General features: G+C 42.8%; 1 protein-coding gene across 1 annotated transcript; it reads right to left on the bottom strand.

The window, feature by feature from the left end:
* Positions 1 to 1,497: 1,497 nt before the first annotated feature.
* On the bottom strand, positions 1,498 to 10,626 carry LOC115168665 (adenosine receptor A1). Its single transcript, XM_029724137.1, has 5 exons — positions 9,592 to 10,626; positions 5,650 to 5,760; positions 3,464 to 3,566; positions 3,119 to 3,196; positions 1,498 to 2,533 (listed from the first exon to the last, which is right to left on the bottom strand). Exons 1-5 carry the CDS (start codon positions 9,930 to 9,932, stop codon positions 2,003 to 2,005), a joined length of 1,164 nt encoding a protein of 387 aa, XP_029579997.1. The 5' UTR covers positions 9,933 to 10,626; the 3' UTR covers positions 1,498 to 2,002.
* Between the last annotated feature and the right edge of the window lie 7,602 nt (positions 10,627 to 18,228).

The raw sequence follows: 18,228 nt of genomic DNA, 5'->3' as shown, positions 1-18,228 counted from the left end.
CAAAGAGACTTAGGCCTAGATTCAATCAGATCAAGCGTTAACTGGCGATAGCCGAAAACCCGTATACCTGACGTTTTGGCTGTGTCGGAGGTGTAATTACGTTAGAGCTGTCAAATCGGTGAGCAGCTGCTCTTAATCATTGTCACAAAGCCACACCCCTCCCATTCACGTTAGAAGTTCAGAATGAGAAAGTCTAGGCTATATAGATGATGCTCAAATTGAAAATCATTATACAAAAGAATGAGGATTTCTATCAGCCTAGATTACATCTAACATTCGAAATTGTAAACAAGGCTACATAGGATTCCGTGCAGCCAATGGCAATGTCCGCTTTAGATATAATGCCAGGAGCAGCTTGTGGACTTGACAGCTCTAAAGCAGTTTCACCTCCGACACCTCCATAACAACCACTATATGGATGACGGCTAAAGCAGATCTGATTGAATAGTGCCCTTACATTATTGCAAATTTTTCATTACCCTTTTTTAGCGTATAAACCCTAATATTCCTTTTTCAGTGTTTTTACAGTATAAACCCTAATACTATTTTTCAGTGTCTTTACCGTATAAACTTTAATACTCATTTTCAATGGTTTTACCATATAAACCCTAATAGAGTACCACAGAATGAGTCATAATACCCATAAAACCAAACGGTCAAAGAGGGAAATGGTTCCAATCGGTTTTCCACAATACATTTTTTTCCATAGGGGATTTATAAAACACTTAAAATAAGGGATGTTTTTTGTAGGCTTACCCTGGCGTGACGTTTTGATAACCATATAAATCTCTCTAGGACAAGGTGAAATTGATCAATATATTTGCCTGTTTTCACCGCCCCAAAATTAAATGCTAATTAGTTGCTAGTGTGGCTATCATAAAGAACTAAAAGAATCAATCAATCAAATTTATTTATAAAGCACTTTTTACATCAGCTGATGTCACAAAGTGCTATACAGAAACCCAGCCTAAAACCCCAAACACCAAGCAATGCAGATGTAGAAGCATGGTGGCTAAGAAAAACTCCCTAGAAAGACAGTAACCTAGGAAGAAACCTAGAGAGGAACCAGGCTCTGAGGGGTGGCATATCCTCTTCTGGCTGCGCCGGATTGAGAACTATAACAGTACATGGCCAAGATGTTCAAACGTTCATAGATAACCAGCAGGGTCAATGTTAGCTAAATGTGGTAATGAATAAATTGGCTACATTTCTTTAAATGGACAATTCTGTTAATTGTCTTATGCAAGTTTTAAACTGACACAATACCTGTTAGCAAAGGTGTCAGCTAGAGATGATGTGCAGGGATTTCTACTTTGATGCTAACTGGCATTTTCGAATCTGAGAGTAAATAGAGGCGAATATATTGATAAAAGTCACTTTGTCTGAGAGAGATTTACATGGTTATCAAACCGTCACGCCAGGGCAAGCATACATGAAACACAGCCCTTATTTTAAGTGTTTCTAAAATCCCCTATGGGAAAAATGAATGGTGGAAAAACAATTGGAACCATTTACCTGTTTGACCGCTAGGTATTATGGGTATTATGACACCTCCACCGTGGGGCTATATACTCCTTTTCAATGTTTTTACCGTATAAACCCTAATACTCCTTTTCAATGTTTTTTCCTCCGCCTAAAACTCAAATACACCTCCGCCTGTTAAAATGTGATTTCACTGTCTGTAAGATATCTTTACAAGTCCTGCAAGTTGCCAAACTCTGCTCCTGAATCCTTCCATTCAGTAGGTATCATGCCACACTCCATTCAAAAAAAGTGTACACACACATCCAATGACTTTCAGGTGCAAGGTACAAAAAGTAAACTGGTTAAACTTTTCTTTCACCATGTCACACTCATCCATTGGTAGCTAGCTATACATTCAGAATGACTATGAGGATGCCTCTGACTCCTGTTAAAAAACCTCTATTCATCTCCCAAGACATAGAAACTCATAGGGTTTCAGACACATCAATGTAGAAACGCCCTTTTGTTCTGGGGTTAGTTAGATATTGTTGAGCTCCATTGGGGGTTTCTGCTGTATTGGGTCATCATTGTGAGACTGTGGCCGTTGGGGCTTGGCCTCCTGCATCTGCTCTAGTGAAGGCTGCTGCCCTTCTTGCGGTGGCGATAGAGCTGGCTGTGAGTCTCTGTTCGGATTAGGATTCCCGTTCCCGTTTCCATTGCCATTCTGGTTCTCTTGCCTATCCTTCTCACTAGGCTGGTTCAAAATGGCGGGTACGTCCTTACAACAGAAGTACTGCTTCCAGATCTTCAGGAAAGCGTCTCGGAACTTCTTTATGCGGAAGGCGTAGACGATGGGGTTGACGGCTGAGTTGCCGTGCGTGAGTAATATAGCGATGTAGATCAGGAACAGGGGTTTGTCGCAGGTCGGACAGAACAACGTGATACAGTTGATGATGTGGAGGGGAAGCCAGCTGATGGCGAACAGGAAGAGGACCAGGGCCAGCGACTTGGCCAGTTTGAGTTCCTTGTTGTAGTACTTGTTGGGATCGGTGTGGTTGGTGGCGCAAGCCTGTAAGAATAAAGATTACCTTTAATAATGTATTATTGTAATTAACAAATAATAATTTATATAGCTTTTATAGGGGATCCATTTTCCCCTAGATAGATCATCTAGTGGCCTAGGTTCGAGTCTGTTTCTGTTTTTGCCAACTCAGCTTTTTTAACCAGGTAGGCCAGTTGAGAACAAGTTCTCATTTACAACTGCGACCTGACTAAAATAAAGCAAAGCAGTGCGACAAAAACAGAGTTACACAAACAAACGTACAGTCAATAACACAAAATAAAAAATCTATGTACAGTGTGTGCAAATGTAGAAGAGTAGGGAGGTAGGCAATAAATAGGCCCTAGAGGTGAAAATAATTACAATTTAGCATTAATACTGGAGTTCAGATGATGATGTGCAATAGAGATACTGCGATGCAAAAGAGCAAGAGTGTAAGTAATAATATGGGGATGTAGTAGTCGGGTGTGACTTATGAGACTTGTTTGGTCTCCTGTTTGGCATGACAATGAGTGACAAGGAATTGGCAAGATATCACAAACAGAGGTGGGGCGAGGCTACATAGATGGGAGGAGGTGGTGGTGGTCACCTCACCTTCTTGTTGAGTTGCTTGTGGATCATGTAGAAGATCTCTGTGTAAATGACCAGCATGAGGAGTAAAGGAGGCAGCACCTGTAGTGGAAAATAGTCCAGTCCTGGTTATCTTCAGTACCATGTTTTACCCATGCACTAGATGAGCTACAGAGCTAATAAACAACAATGTATGTATCCCTGAAATGCTTTAGTTCATTCAACAAACATCAGACGCCCTGACTTCAAGTCTTATGAACATAAGATACACTACATAAAGAGAGATGTTATAATACCCAGCTGATACACTACATAAGAGATGTTATAATACCCAGATGATATACTACATAAAGAGAGATGTTATATTACCCAGCCGAAGAAGTTGAAGTAGACCATATAGTCCATGCTGATTACGTTCTCAAACTGACAGGTGATGATGAGATCCTCGTTCAGGGAACCGTTCTGCTGTAGCCTGTAGGGAGGAAGAGAAAGCGGGGGATAGAGAGGGGGTTAACAGCAGACTCGTACATTTCCTCAATGAAAACAATGTACTGAGCAAATGTCAAATTGGCTTTTTACCAAACTACCATACGTCAGACTACGTATTCACCCTGCACACCTTACTTGACAAACAAACAAAGCAAAACAAAGGCAAAGTCTTCTCATGCTTTGTTGGTTTCAAAAAAGCCTTTGACTAAATTTGGCATGAGGGTCTGCTATACAAATTTATGGAAAGTGGTGTTGGGGAAAAACATACGACACTATAAAATCCATGTACACAAACAACAAGTGTGCGGTTAAAATTGGCAAAAAACACACACATTTCTTTCCACAGGGCCGTGGGGTGAGACAGGGATGCAGCTTAAGCCCCACCCTCTTCAACATATATATCAACGAATTTGCGAGGGCACTAGAACAGGCTGCAGCACCCGGCCTCACCCTACTAGAATCTGAAGTCAAATGTCTACTGTTTGCTGATGATCTGGTGCTTCTGTCCCCAAGTAAGGAGGGCCTACAGCAGCACCTAGATCTTCTGCACAAATTCTGCCAAACCTGGGCCTTTACTGTAAATCTCAGTAAGACAAAAATAATGGTGTTCCAAAAAAGGTCCAGTCGCCAGGACCACAAATACAAATTCCACCTAGAGCAACAAAAAATCTATACATACCTCGGCCTATACATCAGCGCCACAGGTATCTTCCACAAAGCTGTGAACGAGCTGAGAGACAAGAAGGGCCTTCTATGCCATCAAAAGGAACATCAAATTTGACATACCAATTAGGATCTAGCAAAAAATACTTGAATCAGTTATAGAACCCATTGCCCTTTATGGTTGTGAGGTCTGGGGTCTGCTCACCAACCAAGAATTTACAAAATGGGACAACCACCAAATTGAGACTCTGCATGTAGAATTCTGCTAAAATACCCTCTGTGTACAACGTAAAACACCAAATAATACATGCAGAGCAGAATTAGCCCCTACCCGCTAATTATCAAAATCCAGAAAAGAGCGGTTCAATTCTACAACCACCTAAAAGGAAGCGATTTCCAAACCTTCCATAACAAAGCCATCACCTACAGAGAGATGAACCTGGAGAAGAGTTCCCTAAGCAAGCTGCTCCAGGCCCCACAGAGCCCCAGGACAGCAACATAATTGGAACCAACCAAATCATGAGACAACAAAAAGATCATTACTTGACACATTGGAAAGAATTAACTTTTTTTGTTGTTGCAAACTAGAATGCTACTTGGCCCTAAACAGAGAGTACACAGTGGCAGAATACCTGACCACTGTGACTGACCCAGACTTAGGGAAAGCTTTGACTATGTACAGACTCAGTGAGCATAGCCTTGTATGACAATATTAGAGACACATATTTCCCTCAGATTACACAGATCCACAAAGAATTCGAAAACAAACCAATTTTGATAAACTCCCATATCTACTGGGTGAAATACCACAGTGTGCCATCACAGCAGCAAGATGTGTGACCTGTTGCCACAAGAAAAGGGCAACCAGTGAATAACAAACATCATTGTAAATATAACCCATATTTATGTTTATTTATTTTCCTTTTTGTACTTTCACTATTTGCACATTGTTACACTATATATACATAATATGATGTTTGAAATGTCTTTATTCTTTTGGAACTGTAATGTTTACTGTTAATTTTTATTGTTTATTTCACTTTTGTTTATTATCTATTTCACTTGCTTTGGCAATGTTAACATATGTTTCCCATGCCAATAAAGCCCTTGAATTGAATTGAGAGAGTACGGGGGAGGGGGGAGAGCGATATAGAGAGAGGTGTTATTTACTTTGAATTGGGTAGATTATAGATACATAGTATCAATAGCAGAACTAGAATAGGTGAATTATTTATAAATACATGATTGAAAGGAAAATTGGGGAGCCTGAAACGACAACCCTATGGGGCCCTGTTCAAAAGTAGTGCACTATATAGGGAATAGGAAGCCATTTCGGACACAGCCAATGTCACATCGCAATTAGCAAACCACACACAACTAATTTAAAATACATAGCTATCTACCTCCAGAGGTTGTTCCAGCCCAGCATGGGGGTCAAGCCCACGATGAAGGCCACAGTCCAACACACCACCACCGCCATGGCCGCTCGCTGCTTTGTCACCACACGCTTATAGCTGTAGAGATAGAGAGAAACCAGGCGGTTAGGGAGTTAGTCACTTATACCATAACATAAGGAGTTAGTCACCTGTACCATAACACAAGGAGTTAGTCACCTGTACCATAACACAAGGAGTTAGTCACCTATACCATAACACAAGGAGTTAGTCACCTGTACCATAACACAAGGAGTTAGTCACCTATACCATAACACAAGGAGTTAGTCACCTGTACCATAACACAAGGAGTTAGTCACCTGTACCATAACACAAGGAGTTAGTCACCTGTACCATAACACATGGAGTTAGTCACCTGTACCATAACACATGGAGTTAGTCACCTATACCATAACACATGGAGTTAGTCACCTGTACCATAACACATGGAGTTAGTCACCTGTACCATAACACATGGAGTTAGTCACCTCTACCATAACACATGGAGTTAGTCACCTGTACCATAACACAAGGAGTTAGTCACCTGTACCATAACACATGGAGTTAGTCACCTGTACCATAACACATGGAGTTAGTCACCTGTAACATAACACATGGAGTTAGTCACCTGTACCATAACACATGGAGTTAGTCACCTGTACCATAACACATGGAGTTAGTCAACTGTACCATAACACATGGAGTTAGTCACCTCTACCATAACACAAGGAGTTGGTTCACCACACACTTATAGCTTCAAGAAAAAGTGAGATTCACAAAAAACGTTTGTGAGAATCTCACTTGATCTTAAAAAAAGATTTTTAAACATTGACAATAAAAGTACAATGTTAACTTTGTTTCTGTAACTCCCTGCACCACAAACAAGAAAAGCATGGTAGTGTACGTGCTAACCCCTTTTTAAATACAGCTTTTCAACATAAAGAAAACTACAAAATGTAGAACTATACTCATGATATGCCTTCTCTCTCATCCCTCCTCCCTCCAACCACTGCAATCTTTTTATTTTCGCTCGAAGCGATGACAGTGATTTATGTTTTAAAAATGTTTACTAAATCTCGAATATTCACATACAGTACTAATGTATACCCCAAACACACACACACACACACACACACACACACACACACACACACACACACACACACACACACACACATACACACACACTCTAGTGTAGATAACGCACATAGCTCCCATAACAGCCTGACGGTTTAATAACAACAGAAATGGTTTCTTATCAAACGTACAAAAGGATTCACACCGCCTATTGTTTCCTCTTGCGTTACTCTGTCCATGTGCATATCATGTAGATTAGTGAGAGGTGGTGGGAGTGGCATTTCAACTACCCTCTCTTAAGCTATATAGGCCTGTGTGTATTTTACAGGTTGGATGTAGATTGATGCATTATTAGGGTATATTACATATATGATAATGATGATGACGACTGTTTAATGATGAAACAAAATCCAGAAATTGATTTTAATCCAATATTGACACTAAATTGTCCATTATGGACCGTTCCTTTTTCATATGGTCCAATGTGGACAGTTCCTTTTTCATATGGTCCAATAGGGACCATTTATTTTTTCATATGGTCCAATAGGGACAGTTCCTTTTTCATATGGTCCAATATGGACCGTTCCTTTTTGTCCTTTGGTCATACAGCACAACTACTGTGGAATCATTGATTGGTTTATAATGGGAAATAGTTGAATTATAGTACTGCCTCATTTGAAGTGTTATTTTCTGTAGAAGTGTTAAAAGTGTTGCGAAAGAGGCGATGCCACGTATGAGCTAACTGATAACTTGAGAAGGTTTAATAATAGAAAAATACATCAAAGACAGTAAATAATGAGATTCAGCTATGCTACTGCCAGGAAGAGACTTTTCTCTCTCTCTATTTCTCTTTCTTTCTTTCTCTCTCTCTTTCTCTCATTGCCATGACAAATTCCCAATATCTCCCTAGCTCTTTCTCTCTCTCTCTCTCTCTCTCTCCTTTTCTTTCTTTCTTTCTCTCTCCAGCTCTCTCTCTGTAATGACAAATTAACCATTCACAATCTATCTCACAAGTCAAAGTGGCTTCGTTAAAAAAGGATTCAAAGCAAGTATATCACTGTCTAACAATATTCTACAACAAATGTACCACATTCTCTCCTCCTCAGTCTCCCTCTGCTTCTCCTCAGCAGCATAGCCCCATTCTCCTCCTCAGTCTCTCTCTGCTTCTCCTCCGCAGCATAGCCCCAAACCTTTTGTTTCACTCTGAACATGGCAGCAGTAGTAGGTGTGTCATTTATGTTACTGTCACAGACTCACTCAGTCCACTGTAACACAAACCAATATCCTCATCTTTCAAAAAAGAAAGCTGTCTCCCCAAAACACTGCAAAAACAAACAAAAAAGTATAATGCATAGATGCTCTTTTATTAATTAAATAAGCCGACGCGTTTTGGCCTCAACGGTATCCTCTATGGTATTCTCCTCTAATATCTTTCAGTAAGTCCCATAGAAAATGGACAAATACTGTAAGTTGAACAGCAAAAAGCAGCACAGTGACAGCAGAGAAGAGTAAGACAGACAGAGATGTGATTTTCTCCACACAGTGACAGCAGAGAAGAAAGAGTAAGACAGACAGAGATGTGATTTTCTCCACACAGTGACAGCAGAGAAGAGTAAGACAGGCAGAGATGTGATTTTCTCCACACAGTGACAGCAGAGAAGAAAGAGTAAGACAGACAGAGATGTGATTTTCTCCACACAGTGACAGCAGAGAAGAGTAAGACAGACAGAGATATGATTTTCTCCACACAGTGACAGCAGAGAAGAAAGAGTAAGACAGACAGAGATGTGATTTTCTCCACACAGTGACAGCAGAGAAGAAAGAGTAAGACAGACAGAGATGTGATTTTCTCCACACAGTGACAGCTTGTTAGTTTCTCATCCTTCCTTCAATGCATTCCTGAGGACAAAAAAAGCTAATTAGAGCTGCTTGTATCAGCTCTGCTATGGTAAGCTGTCAGTGTGTGTGTGTCTTCACATGTTTGTGTGTGTACTTGTGTGTGTGCTTGCATGTGTTTGCGTGCTTGCCTTACTGTGTGTGTGTGTGTGTGTGTGCGTGTGCGTGTGTGTTAAACTGTCATGTCAATACCAGTATGTCAGAGGCCCTCCCTTCTCCATGCCTACAGGGTATTGGCAGTGAGGATAGGATATAGGACATCCTAGTCAAATAAGAAACAGATAAATGAATGTCAGGAGAGGAAATGTGTGTGTGAGAGAGAGAGTGTGTGTGTGTGTGTGTGTGTGTGTGTGAGTGAGTATAGCAGCTATAAGCAAGCACACACCTCATTCTCCCCTTCCCCTCCACATCTCCTCCTCCCCATCCACACCTCCTCCCCACTTCCTTCTCTTCCACCACCCCCTCTCCTTCTCCTTCCCCTCCACACCACCTTCTCCTTCCCCTCCACACCACCTCCTCCTCCACACCTCCTTCTCCTCCTCATCACTACACCCTCTTCATTACGTCCTCTTCCTCATCAGCCCCTCCTCCTCCTCATAATTACACCCTCTTCATCACCTCCTTCTTCCCTTCATCCTCATATCACCTTTTTCTTACATCCTCATCATCATCATCCTCAGTAGTGCATTTTATCCACCTGCTAATATAATAACCTATAACTGGATGGCACAGGAGAGAACAGGCTCATAATAATGTCTGGAACAGAGCAAATAGAATGGCATCAAACACATGGAAACCATGTGTTTGATATATTTGATACCATTCCACTAATTCCACTCCAGTCATTACCACGAGCTAGTTCTCCCCAATTAAGGTGCCACCAACCTCCTGTGTGATGGTCAGTGTACATAGAAGACACAATGAGCTGGTTGGGTTTACCTGGTTGGAATCTTGACCCTGAGATAGCGGTCAATCGCAATGGCCAGGAGGGCCAGGATGGAACTTTGCGTCAGTACCAGCACCGTGCACGCGACCATCAGGCAGCTGTAGAAGTGAGTTTGAAGTCCGATGCTGATAGTTATCGCCAAGGGGATGACGAGGGCTCCCACTGCGATATCCGCCAGGGCCAGAGAAACGATGAAACAGAATGTTGTGTCTCTCAACGACTTGTTAATTTTCACCGCCCAGACCACCATTACATTACCCAGGACGGAAAAAAAGGCAATCACCACCTCCATGCCGATGTAGAGCGCCTGGGCTGGGGCGAGTGCTTCAGACATCCTTACAGCCTATTATAGTCCAAATGAGATAACTAGGTATTATTCCAACAAAAGCACGCTTGGAAAGCCAACAAAATAATCATTTGAGTAGGGTTACACTCCTATAGTGCAAATTGATTTGTGCGCTGTGCGCCCATTCAATGTCCGTTCTACAGTGGCCACATCACTTGGATTATTCCATTTTCACCATACTGAAGTTCTGATACACATCCAGTTTGTGAAACGATTTAGCATCATATGGACACCAAGAAGCAGAGCTAGGAATGAATGGCTAGGCCTATTCTTTGACGGTGTAGTAGACTGGTAGTTCAGAGGTTATTGTGGTTGGTGCGTTGCCGCTCCTGTCCTCGTCCAAAACCCTGTTCCGCAGCTTAGCTGGATCCACCTGCGCTCGGGGAAGGGACCGTGCCGCCGAGTATTGTTTATTATTTACCCCCAGGTAATCACTTCATCATCTTCTTCTTAACCTATTTTATCCACAATTTCTCAGTTGCCAGTTTAAAAAAAAACACCACTTCAATAAGAAAAATCGTCCTGGAAAGTATTTAGTGGACGAAGTACGAACACTGAGCACACACTGGTTGAATCAACGTTGTTACAACGCAATGAAATTACTTTGAACCAACTTGGAATAGACGTTGAATTGACGTCTGTGCCCAGTGGGCAGAGGTTTCTTTCTCTCCATGCTGTGCAAGACGGCAGCTCAAATCAAATGCTCAACTGCAATCCCGGTGCCCGTGCGCCGTGCTCTTTCCCGTTGTGCTTTGAGAGTCAAAGCAATGCGTGACCTAAAATATATATTTTTTTGCGCTTGTCTCTCGCTCTTCTTTGTTTTGGTCCCACACGCTCTGATTTCTCCTTCTCTGTGTCATTATGCTATTACACTGATTTGAACCTTCTCTGTTTCATGAATGTATTCTATGATTTCACCTTCCGGTTTCATTAGGCTATTCTCTGATTTCAAACTATTCTTTTGAAGCCAATGGTCATTGCCATAATTCCAACTCTGCCATTGCAGTTGCGTCCCTCTTGTTTCTTCCAATGTATAGAGAAATTAAGGATGAAACGGTTGTACTGTGCTGCCGTGGCCGTCCCATAGATGTCGCTCTCTCTCTTTGTGCCAACGGGCGAATGGCGATTGAACTCAATAGTAGGTTTACTCCGAGGATATCCTAGACTATTTATTTGGGATTTAATTATTCTCCCTCCCACCCTGTACTGCCCCGGTGTCAATTCGATTGTGGAAACGTTACTCACAATCAACGGGTGTCTCAGGCATCGCTCGTTGATTACTCTGTTGTGACAAGGGTGTGAGTGGTTCAAATCAAATCCCTCTGAAAGGAGACTTCGAATAGGAGACAATGGACGAGAGAAAATTAAAAGAGGATGTTATGCAGTAGACTGCAGTCCAACTAAAATCAATCAAATTTGATTGGTCACATACACGTGGTTAGCAGATGTTATTGCTAGTGTAGCGAAATGCTTGTGCTTAATTCCAAAAGTGCAGTAATATCTAACAATTCCACAACTACCTAATACATACAAATCTAAGTAAAGGAATGGAATAAGAATATATACATATAGATATATGGATGAGCAATGACCAAGCGGCATAGGCAAGATGCAATAGATGGTATAAAATACAGTATATACATATGAGATGAGTAATGCAAGACATGTAAACATTATTAAAGTGACTAGTGATCCATTTATTAAAGTTGCCAATGATTTAAAGTCTGTATGTAGGCAGCAGCCTTTGCTAGTGATGGCTGTTTAACATCAGCCTTGAGAAAGATTACATTTTTCAGTCTCTCTTTCCCAGCTTTGATGCACCTGTACTGACCTTGCCTTCTGGATGGTAGCGGGGTGAACAGGCAGTGGCTCGGGTGGTTGTTCTCCTTGATGATCTTTTTGGCCCTCCTGTGACATCGGGTGCTGTAGGTGTCCTGGAGGGCAGGTAGTTTGCCCCCAGTGATGCGTTGTGCAGATTGCACCACCTTCTGGAGAGCCCTGTGGGTGTGGACGGTGCAGTTGCAGTACCAGGCGGTGATACAGCCCGACAGGATGCTCTCAATTGTGCATCTGTAAAAGTTTGTGAGGGTTTTAGGTGACAAGCCAAATTTATTCAGCCTCCTGAGGTTGATGAGGCAGGCGCTGTTGCGGATTCTTCACCACTCTAACTGTGTGGGTGGACCATTTCAGTTTGTCCGTGATGTGTACGCCGAGGAACTTAAAACTTTCCACCTTCTCCACTGCTGTCCTGTCGATGTGGATGGCGGGGGGGGGTGCTCCCTCTGCTGCTTCCTGAAGTTCACGATTATCTCCTTTGTTTATTGACGTCGAGTGAGAGGTTGTTTTCCTGACACCACACTCCGAGTGCCCTCACCTCCTTCCTACCGTCTCGTCGTTGTTGGTCATCAAGCCAACTACTGTTGTACTGCACACTTGACGATTGAGTTGGAGGTGTGCATGTCCACGCAGTCATGAGTGAACAGGGAATACAGGGCTGAGCACGCACCCTTGTGGGGCCCCAGTGTTGAGGATCAGCAAAGTGGAGATGTTGTTTCCTACCTTCGTCATCTGGGGGCATCAGCCAGTGTTAGAAGTCTGTAATAATAGCATTACTACTACTTATTGTTAGTTAGTTTCCGTTTTTTGGATCCCGATTAACTCTTGTAGAGGCAGCAGTTACTCTTCCAGTGGTCCACTACAGTAGACTACTTTTATAACAGCTGTGTTTAGATTTTATGACACTAAAAAGACAATTATATTGATTTAATGGTCTTGAATTATCATTACAAATGCTTTTATGGATGCAATTAAATAAACTCTGTCCATCCTTACCCTTTAGAAATGATCAATTCAATTGAATCGAATGAAACTAACTTAATTCCCTTATATACGTGATAGTCAGAAATCAACACTGATTTTAAAAACGTGTCATTATCATTTAGACAAAATATAGACAAAATAAGTATATCCAGTGTAGGATCAATGGTCCCAGGATCAATTACTATTTAAGTATGTCTTCTCGCCCAGGTTGTGCTCCAAATGGCACACTACTTTAGGCTGGGGTCAAAAGTAGGGCACTAAATAGGGAACAGGGTGCTATTTGGGACGAATCCCCAGTTTTCTGTCTGTGTTAGAGCAGTGTCTGTGGAACACTCAGCAATGTAAGGTCTGGGCTCTCCAGTGAGTGAGTGATGGCTCTTGTCCTGTCTCTGGTTCAAAGGTGGACAGAGAGAGAAAGAGAGCGAGAGAGACAGAGGGAGAAAGTAATGAAAAGAGAGAGAGAGAAAGAGCTACATTAAGAGGGAAAGAGGTCCCAGATGGTGTACTGTGCTTTGACACTCCCTTACATAACATGGACTAAGCAGGAGACAGGCAGACAGGGAGCTAGAATTAGGGCAGGGAGTTAGATTAGGGCAGGGAGCTAGGTTAGGGCAGGGAACAAGGTTAGTACAAGGAGCTAGGCTAGAACAGGGAGCTAGTGAAGGGTGCTAGGCTAGGGCAGGGAACTAGGGCAGGGAGCTAGGCTAGGGCAGGGAGCTAAGACAGGGAGCTAGGGCAGGGAGCTAGATTAGTGAAGGGAGCTAGGCTAGAACAGGGAGCTAGTGAAGGGTGCTAGGCTAGGGCAGGGCAGGGAACTAGGGCAGGGAGCTAAGACAGGGAGCTAGGGCAGGGAGCTAGGGAAGGGAGCTAGGCTAGGGCAGGGAGCTACGTCATGGGAGGGCAGATTGGCTGTAGCTGGAGGGGGTGAAAAGGATATGTGATACTTACAGAAACAAAAATAATATAGTACTTTTTTTTTTCTCCTGTTTTTTTTTGTTATCCCATTAGCTCTTGTATAGGCAACTTTTATAACAGCCGCCTTTAGATTTTATGACACTAATAATGATATTTCCAGAATAAAATACATAACTGTAAAGACAATTATATTGATTTAATGGTCTTGAATTACCATTACAAATACCTTTATGGATGCAATTAAATAAACTGTGTCCATCCTTACCCTTTAGAAATGATCAATTATATTGAATCAAAGTTAATTTCCCTATATACGTGAAAGTCAGAAATCAATACTGATTTTAAAACAGGTCGTTAACAGTATAGACAAAATAAGTGTGTCCAGTGTAGAATCAATGGTCCCAGGATCAATTACTATTTAAGTATGCCTTCTCGCCCAGGTCGTGCTCCAAATGGCTCTCTTTTCCTTAGTACACTACTTTAGGGTGTGGTCAAAAGTAGGGCACTAAATAGAGAACAGGGTGCTATTTGGGATGAATCCCCAGTTTTCTGTCTGTGGTAGAGCAGTGTCCGTGGAACACTCAGCAATGTGAGGTTTGGGCTCAGTGAGTGAGTGATGGCTCTTGTCCTGTCTCAAAGGGAGAGAGAGAGAGAGAGAGAGAGAGAGAGAGAGAGAGAGAGAGAGAGAGAGAGGAGAGAGAGAGAGAGGAGAGAGAGAGAGAGAGAGAGAGAGAGAGAGGAGAGAGAGAGAGAGAGAGGTGCCAGATGGTGCACTGTGCTCTTACACTCACTTACATAACATGGACTAGGCAGGAGGCAGGCAGGCAGGCAGGGAGTGAGGCTAGGGCAAGGAGCATGGGCAGGGCAGGGAGCTAGGCTAGGGCAGATGTGCTGTAGCTGGAGGAGAAGAGGATATGTGATACTTACAGAAACAAAATATGGCGGGAATATCATTTTTAGTTGCAAAACAGCTCCAACATGAGAAAACTTGGGCAAAAATTCAGTCAACTTCAAATATGTTTGCTCAAATTGTCTCATATTTTCATCCAACTGGAAATAATTATTTGGACCTGTTTCCTAAAGAAAGGCTGTGGAACTAGTTACACACACAATGCTTTTAACATTCAATGTTTTCAATTTACATATTTGACATACAGTGCATTTGGAAAGTATTCAGACCCCTTCCCTTTTTCCACATTTTGTTACGTTACAGCCTTATTCTAAAATAGATCATTAATAAAAAAATCCTCATCAATCTACACACAATACCCATAATGACAAAGCAAAAACAGGTCTTTAGATATTTTTGCTAGAAATAATACTTATTTACATAAGTATTCAGACCCTTTGCGATGAGACACGAAATTGAGCTCAGGTGCATCCTGTTTCCATTGATCATCCTTGAGATGTTTCTACAACCTGATTGAAGTCCACCTGTGGTAAATTCAATTGATTGGACATGATTTGGAAAGGCACACACCTTTCTATATAAAGTCCCACAGTTGACATAATAATGGCGACGGAGGAGATCGCTGCTGTTTTACGATCCCCTAACCAATAGTGCTATTGTCCGCGTTTTTTGGTTTGTTATTTGTGTAACGCTCATTCCTTCGACGATAAACGTGAATCCGACCATCACCCTTGGTGAGACAAAACCCCGACTCGTCAGTGAAGAGCACTTTTTGCCAGTCCTGACTGGTCCAGCGACGGTGGGTTTGTGCCCATAGGCGACATTATTGCCGGTGATGTCTGGTGAGGACCTGCCTTACAACAGGCCAACAAGCCCTCAGTCCAGCCTCTCTCAGCCTATTGCGGACAGTCTAAGCATTGATGGATGGATTGTGCGTTCCTGGTGTAACTCGGGCAGTTGTTGTTGCCATCCTCTACATGTCCCGCAGCTGTGATGTTCGGATGTACCGATCCTGTGCAGATGTTGTTACACGTGGTCTGCCACTGCGAGGATGATCAGCTGTCCGTCCTGTCTCCCTGTAGCGCTATCTTAGGCGTCTCACAGTACGGACATTGCAATTTATTGCCCTGGCCACACCTGCAGTCCTCATGCCTCCTTGCAGCATGCCTAAGGCACGTTCACGCAGATGAGCAGGAACCCTGGGCATCTTTCTTTTGTTGTTTTTCAGAGTCAGTAGAAAGGCCTCTTTAGTGTCCTACGTTTTCATAACTGTGACCTTAATTGCCTACCGTCTGTAAGCTGTTAGTGTCTTAACGACCGTTCCACAGGTGCACGTTCATTAATTGTTTATGGTTCATTGAACAAGCATGAGAAACAGTGTTTAAACCCTTTACAATGAAGATCTGTGAAGTTATTTAGATTTTTCCGAATTATCTTTGGAAGACAGGGTCCTGAAAAAAAGTTTCCTTTTTTGCTGAGATTACCTCAACCAGAAGCCATGGATTACAGGCAACATCCGCACTGAGCTAAAGGGTAGAGCTGCTGCTTTCAAGGAGCGGGACTCTAACCCGGAAGCGTATAATAAATCCTGCTATACCCTCCAACGAACCATCAAACAAGCAAAGCGTCAATACAGGATCACGATTGAATCTTACTACACTGGATCTGATGCTCGTTGGATGTTGCAGGGCTTGCAAACTATTACAGACTACAACAACCTCTCCCTCAATGAGATCAAGACAAAGGAGATGATTGTGGACTACAGGAAAAGGAGGGCCGAGCACACCCACATTAACATCGATAGGGCTGTAGTGGAGCAGGTTGAGAGCTTCAAGTTCCTTGGTGTCCACATCACCAACAAACTATTATGGTCCAAACACACTAAGACAGTCATGAAGAGGGCATGACAAAGCCTATTCCCCCTCAGGAGACTGAAAAGATTTGGCGTGGGTCCTCAGATCCTCAAAAGGTTCTACAGCTGCACCATCGAGAGCATCCTGACTGGTTGCATCACTGCCTGGCATGGCAACTGCTCAGCCTTCGACCGCAAGGCACTGCAGCGGGTAGTGCATACGGCCCAGCACATCAATGGGACCAAGCTTCCTGCCATCCAGGACTGCTATACCAGGCAATGTCAGAGGAAGGCCCTAAAAATGGTCAAAGACTCCAGACACCCTAGTCATAGACTGTTCTCTCTGCTACCGCACGGCAAGCGGTACCGGAGTGCCAATTCTAGGTCCAAAAGGCTTCTTTTTAGCAGCTTCTACCACCAAGCCATAATACCCCTGAACAGCTAATCAATGGGCTACCCAAACCCCTCTTTTACGCTGCTGCTACTCTCTGTTTATTATCTATGCACAATCACTTTAACTCTACCTACATGTACATATTACCTCAATTACCTTCACTAACTGGTGCCCCCGCACATTCACATTACCCCCTGCATATAGCCTCGCTATTGTTATTTTACTGCTGCTGTTTAATTATTTGCTCCTTTTATTTAAAAATTTTTTGCTTATCTATTTTTTACTTAATACTTATTTTTCTTAAAACTGCATTGTTAGTTAAGGGCTTGTAAGTAAGCATTTCACTATATACCTGTTGTATTCAGCACATGTGACAAATACAATTAGATTTGATTTGATGTCAGTGCAAAAACCAAGCCATGAGGTCGAAGGAATTGTCCGTAGAGATCCGAGACTGGATTGTGTCAAGGCACAGATCTGGGGAAGGGTATCAAAACATTTCTATAGCATTGAAGGTCCCCAAGAACGCAGTGGCCTCCATCATTCTTAAATGGAAGAAGTTTGGAACCACCAAGACTCTTCCTAGAGCTGGCCCACAAGCCAAACTGAGCCATCTGGGGAGAAGGGCCTTGGTCAGGGAGGTGACCAAGAACCCTATGGTCACTCTGCCAGAGCTCCAGAGCTCATCTGTGGAGATGGGAGAACCTTCAACTGGACAACCATCACTGCATCACGTCTGGAGGAAACCTGGCACCATCCCTTTGGTGAAGCATGGTGGTGGCAGCTTCATGCTGTGGGGATGTTTTTCAGCGGCAGGGACTGGGAGACTAGTCAGGATTGAGGGAAAGATGAACGGAGAAAATTACAGAGAGATCCTTGGTGAAAACCTTCTCCAGAGTGCTCAGGACCTCAGACTGGGGCGACAGTTCACTTTCCAACAGGACAATAACCCTATGCACACAGCCAAGACAACACAGGAGTGGCTTCGGGACAAGTCTCTGAATGTTTTTGAGTGGCCCAGCCAGAGCCCGGACTTGAACCCGATTGAACATCCTGAAAATAGCTACGCAGCAATGCTCCCCATCCAACCTGACAGAGCTTGAGAGGATCTGCAGAGAAGAATGGGAGAAACCCCTCAAATACAGGTGTGCCAAGCTTGTAGTGTCATACCCTGGAAGACTCGAGGCTGTAATCGCTGCCAAAGGTAGTTCAAAGTACTGAGTAAAGGGTCTGAATTTTTACGTAAATGTGATATTTCAGAAATATATTTTTTTAATACATTTGCTAAAATTTCTAAAAAACTGTTTTTGCTTTGTCACTATGGGTTATTGTGTGTAGATTGATGAGGGAAAAAAACCTATGTAATCCATTTTAGAATAAGGCTGTAACATAA

Source organism: Salmo trutta, chromosome 30 (genome assembly GCF_901001165.1).
Source record: "Salmo trutta chromosome 30, fSalTru1.1, whole genome shotgun sequence".
In the NCBI taxonomy this organism is placed as follows: Eukaryota; Metazoa; Chordata; class Actinopteri; order Salmoniformes; family Salmonidae; genus Salmo; species Salmo trutta.
The sequence above is the reverse complement of the archived record's forward strand: the minus strand, read 5'-3'. Positions and strand labels throughout refer to the sequence as shown.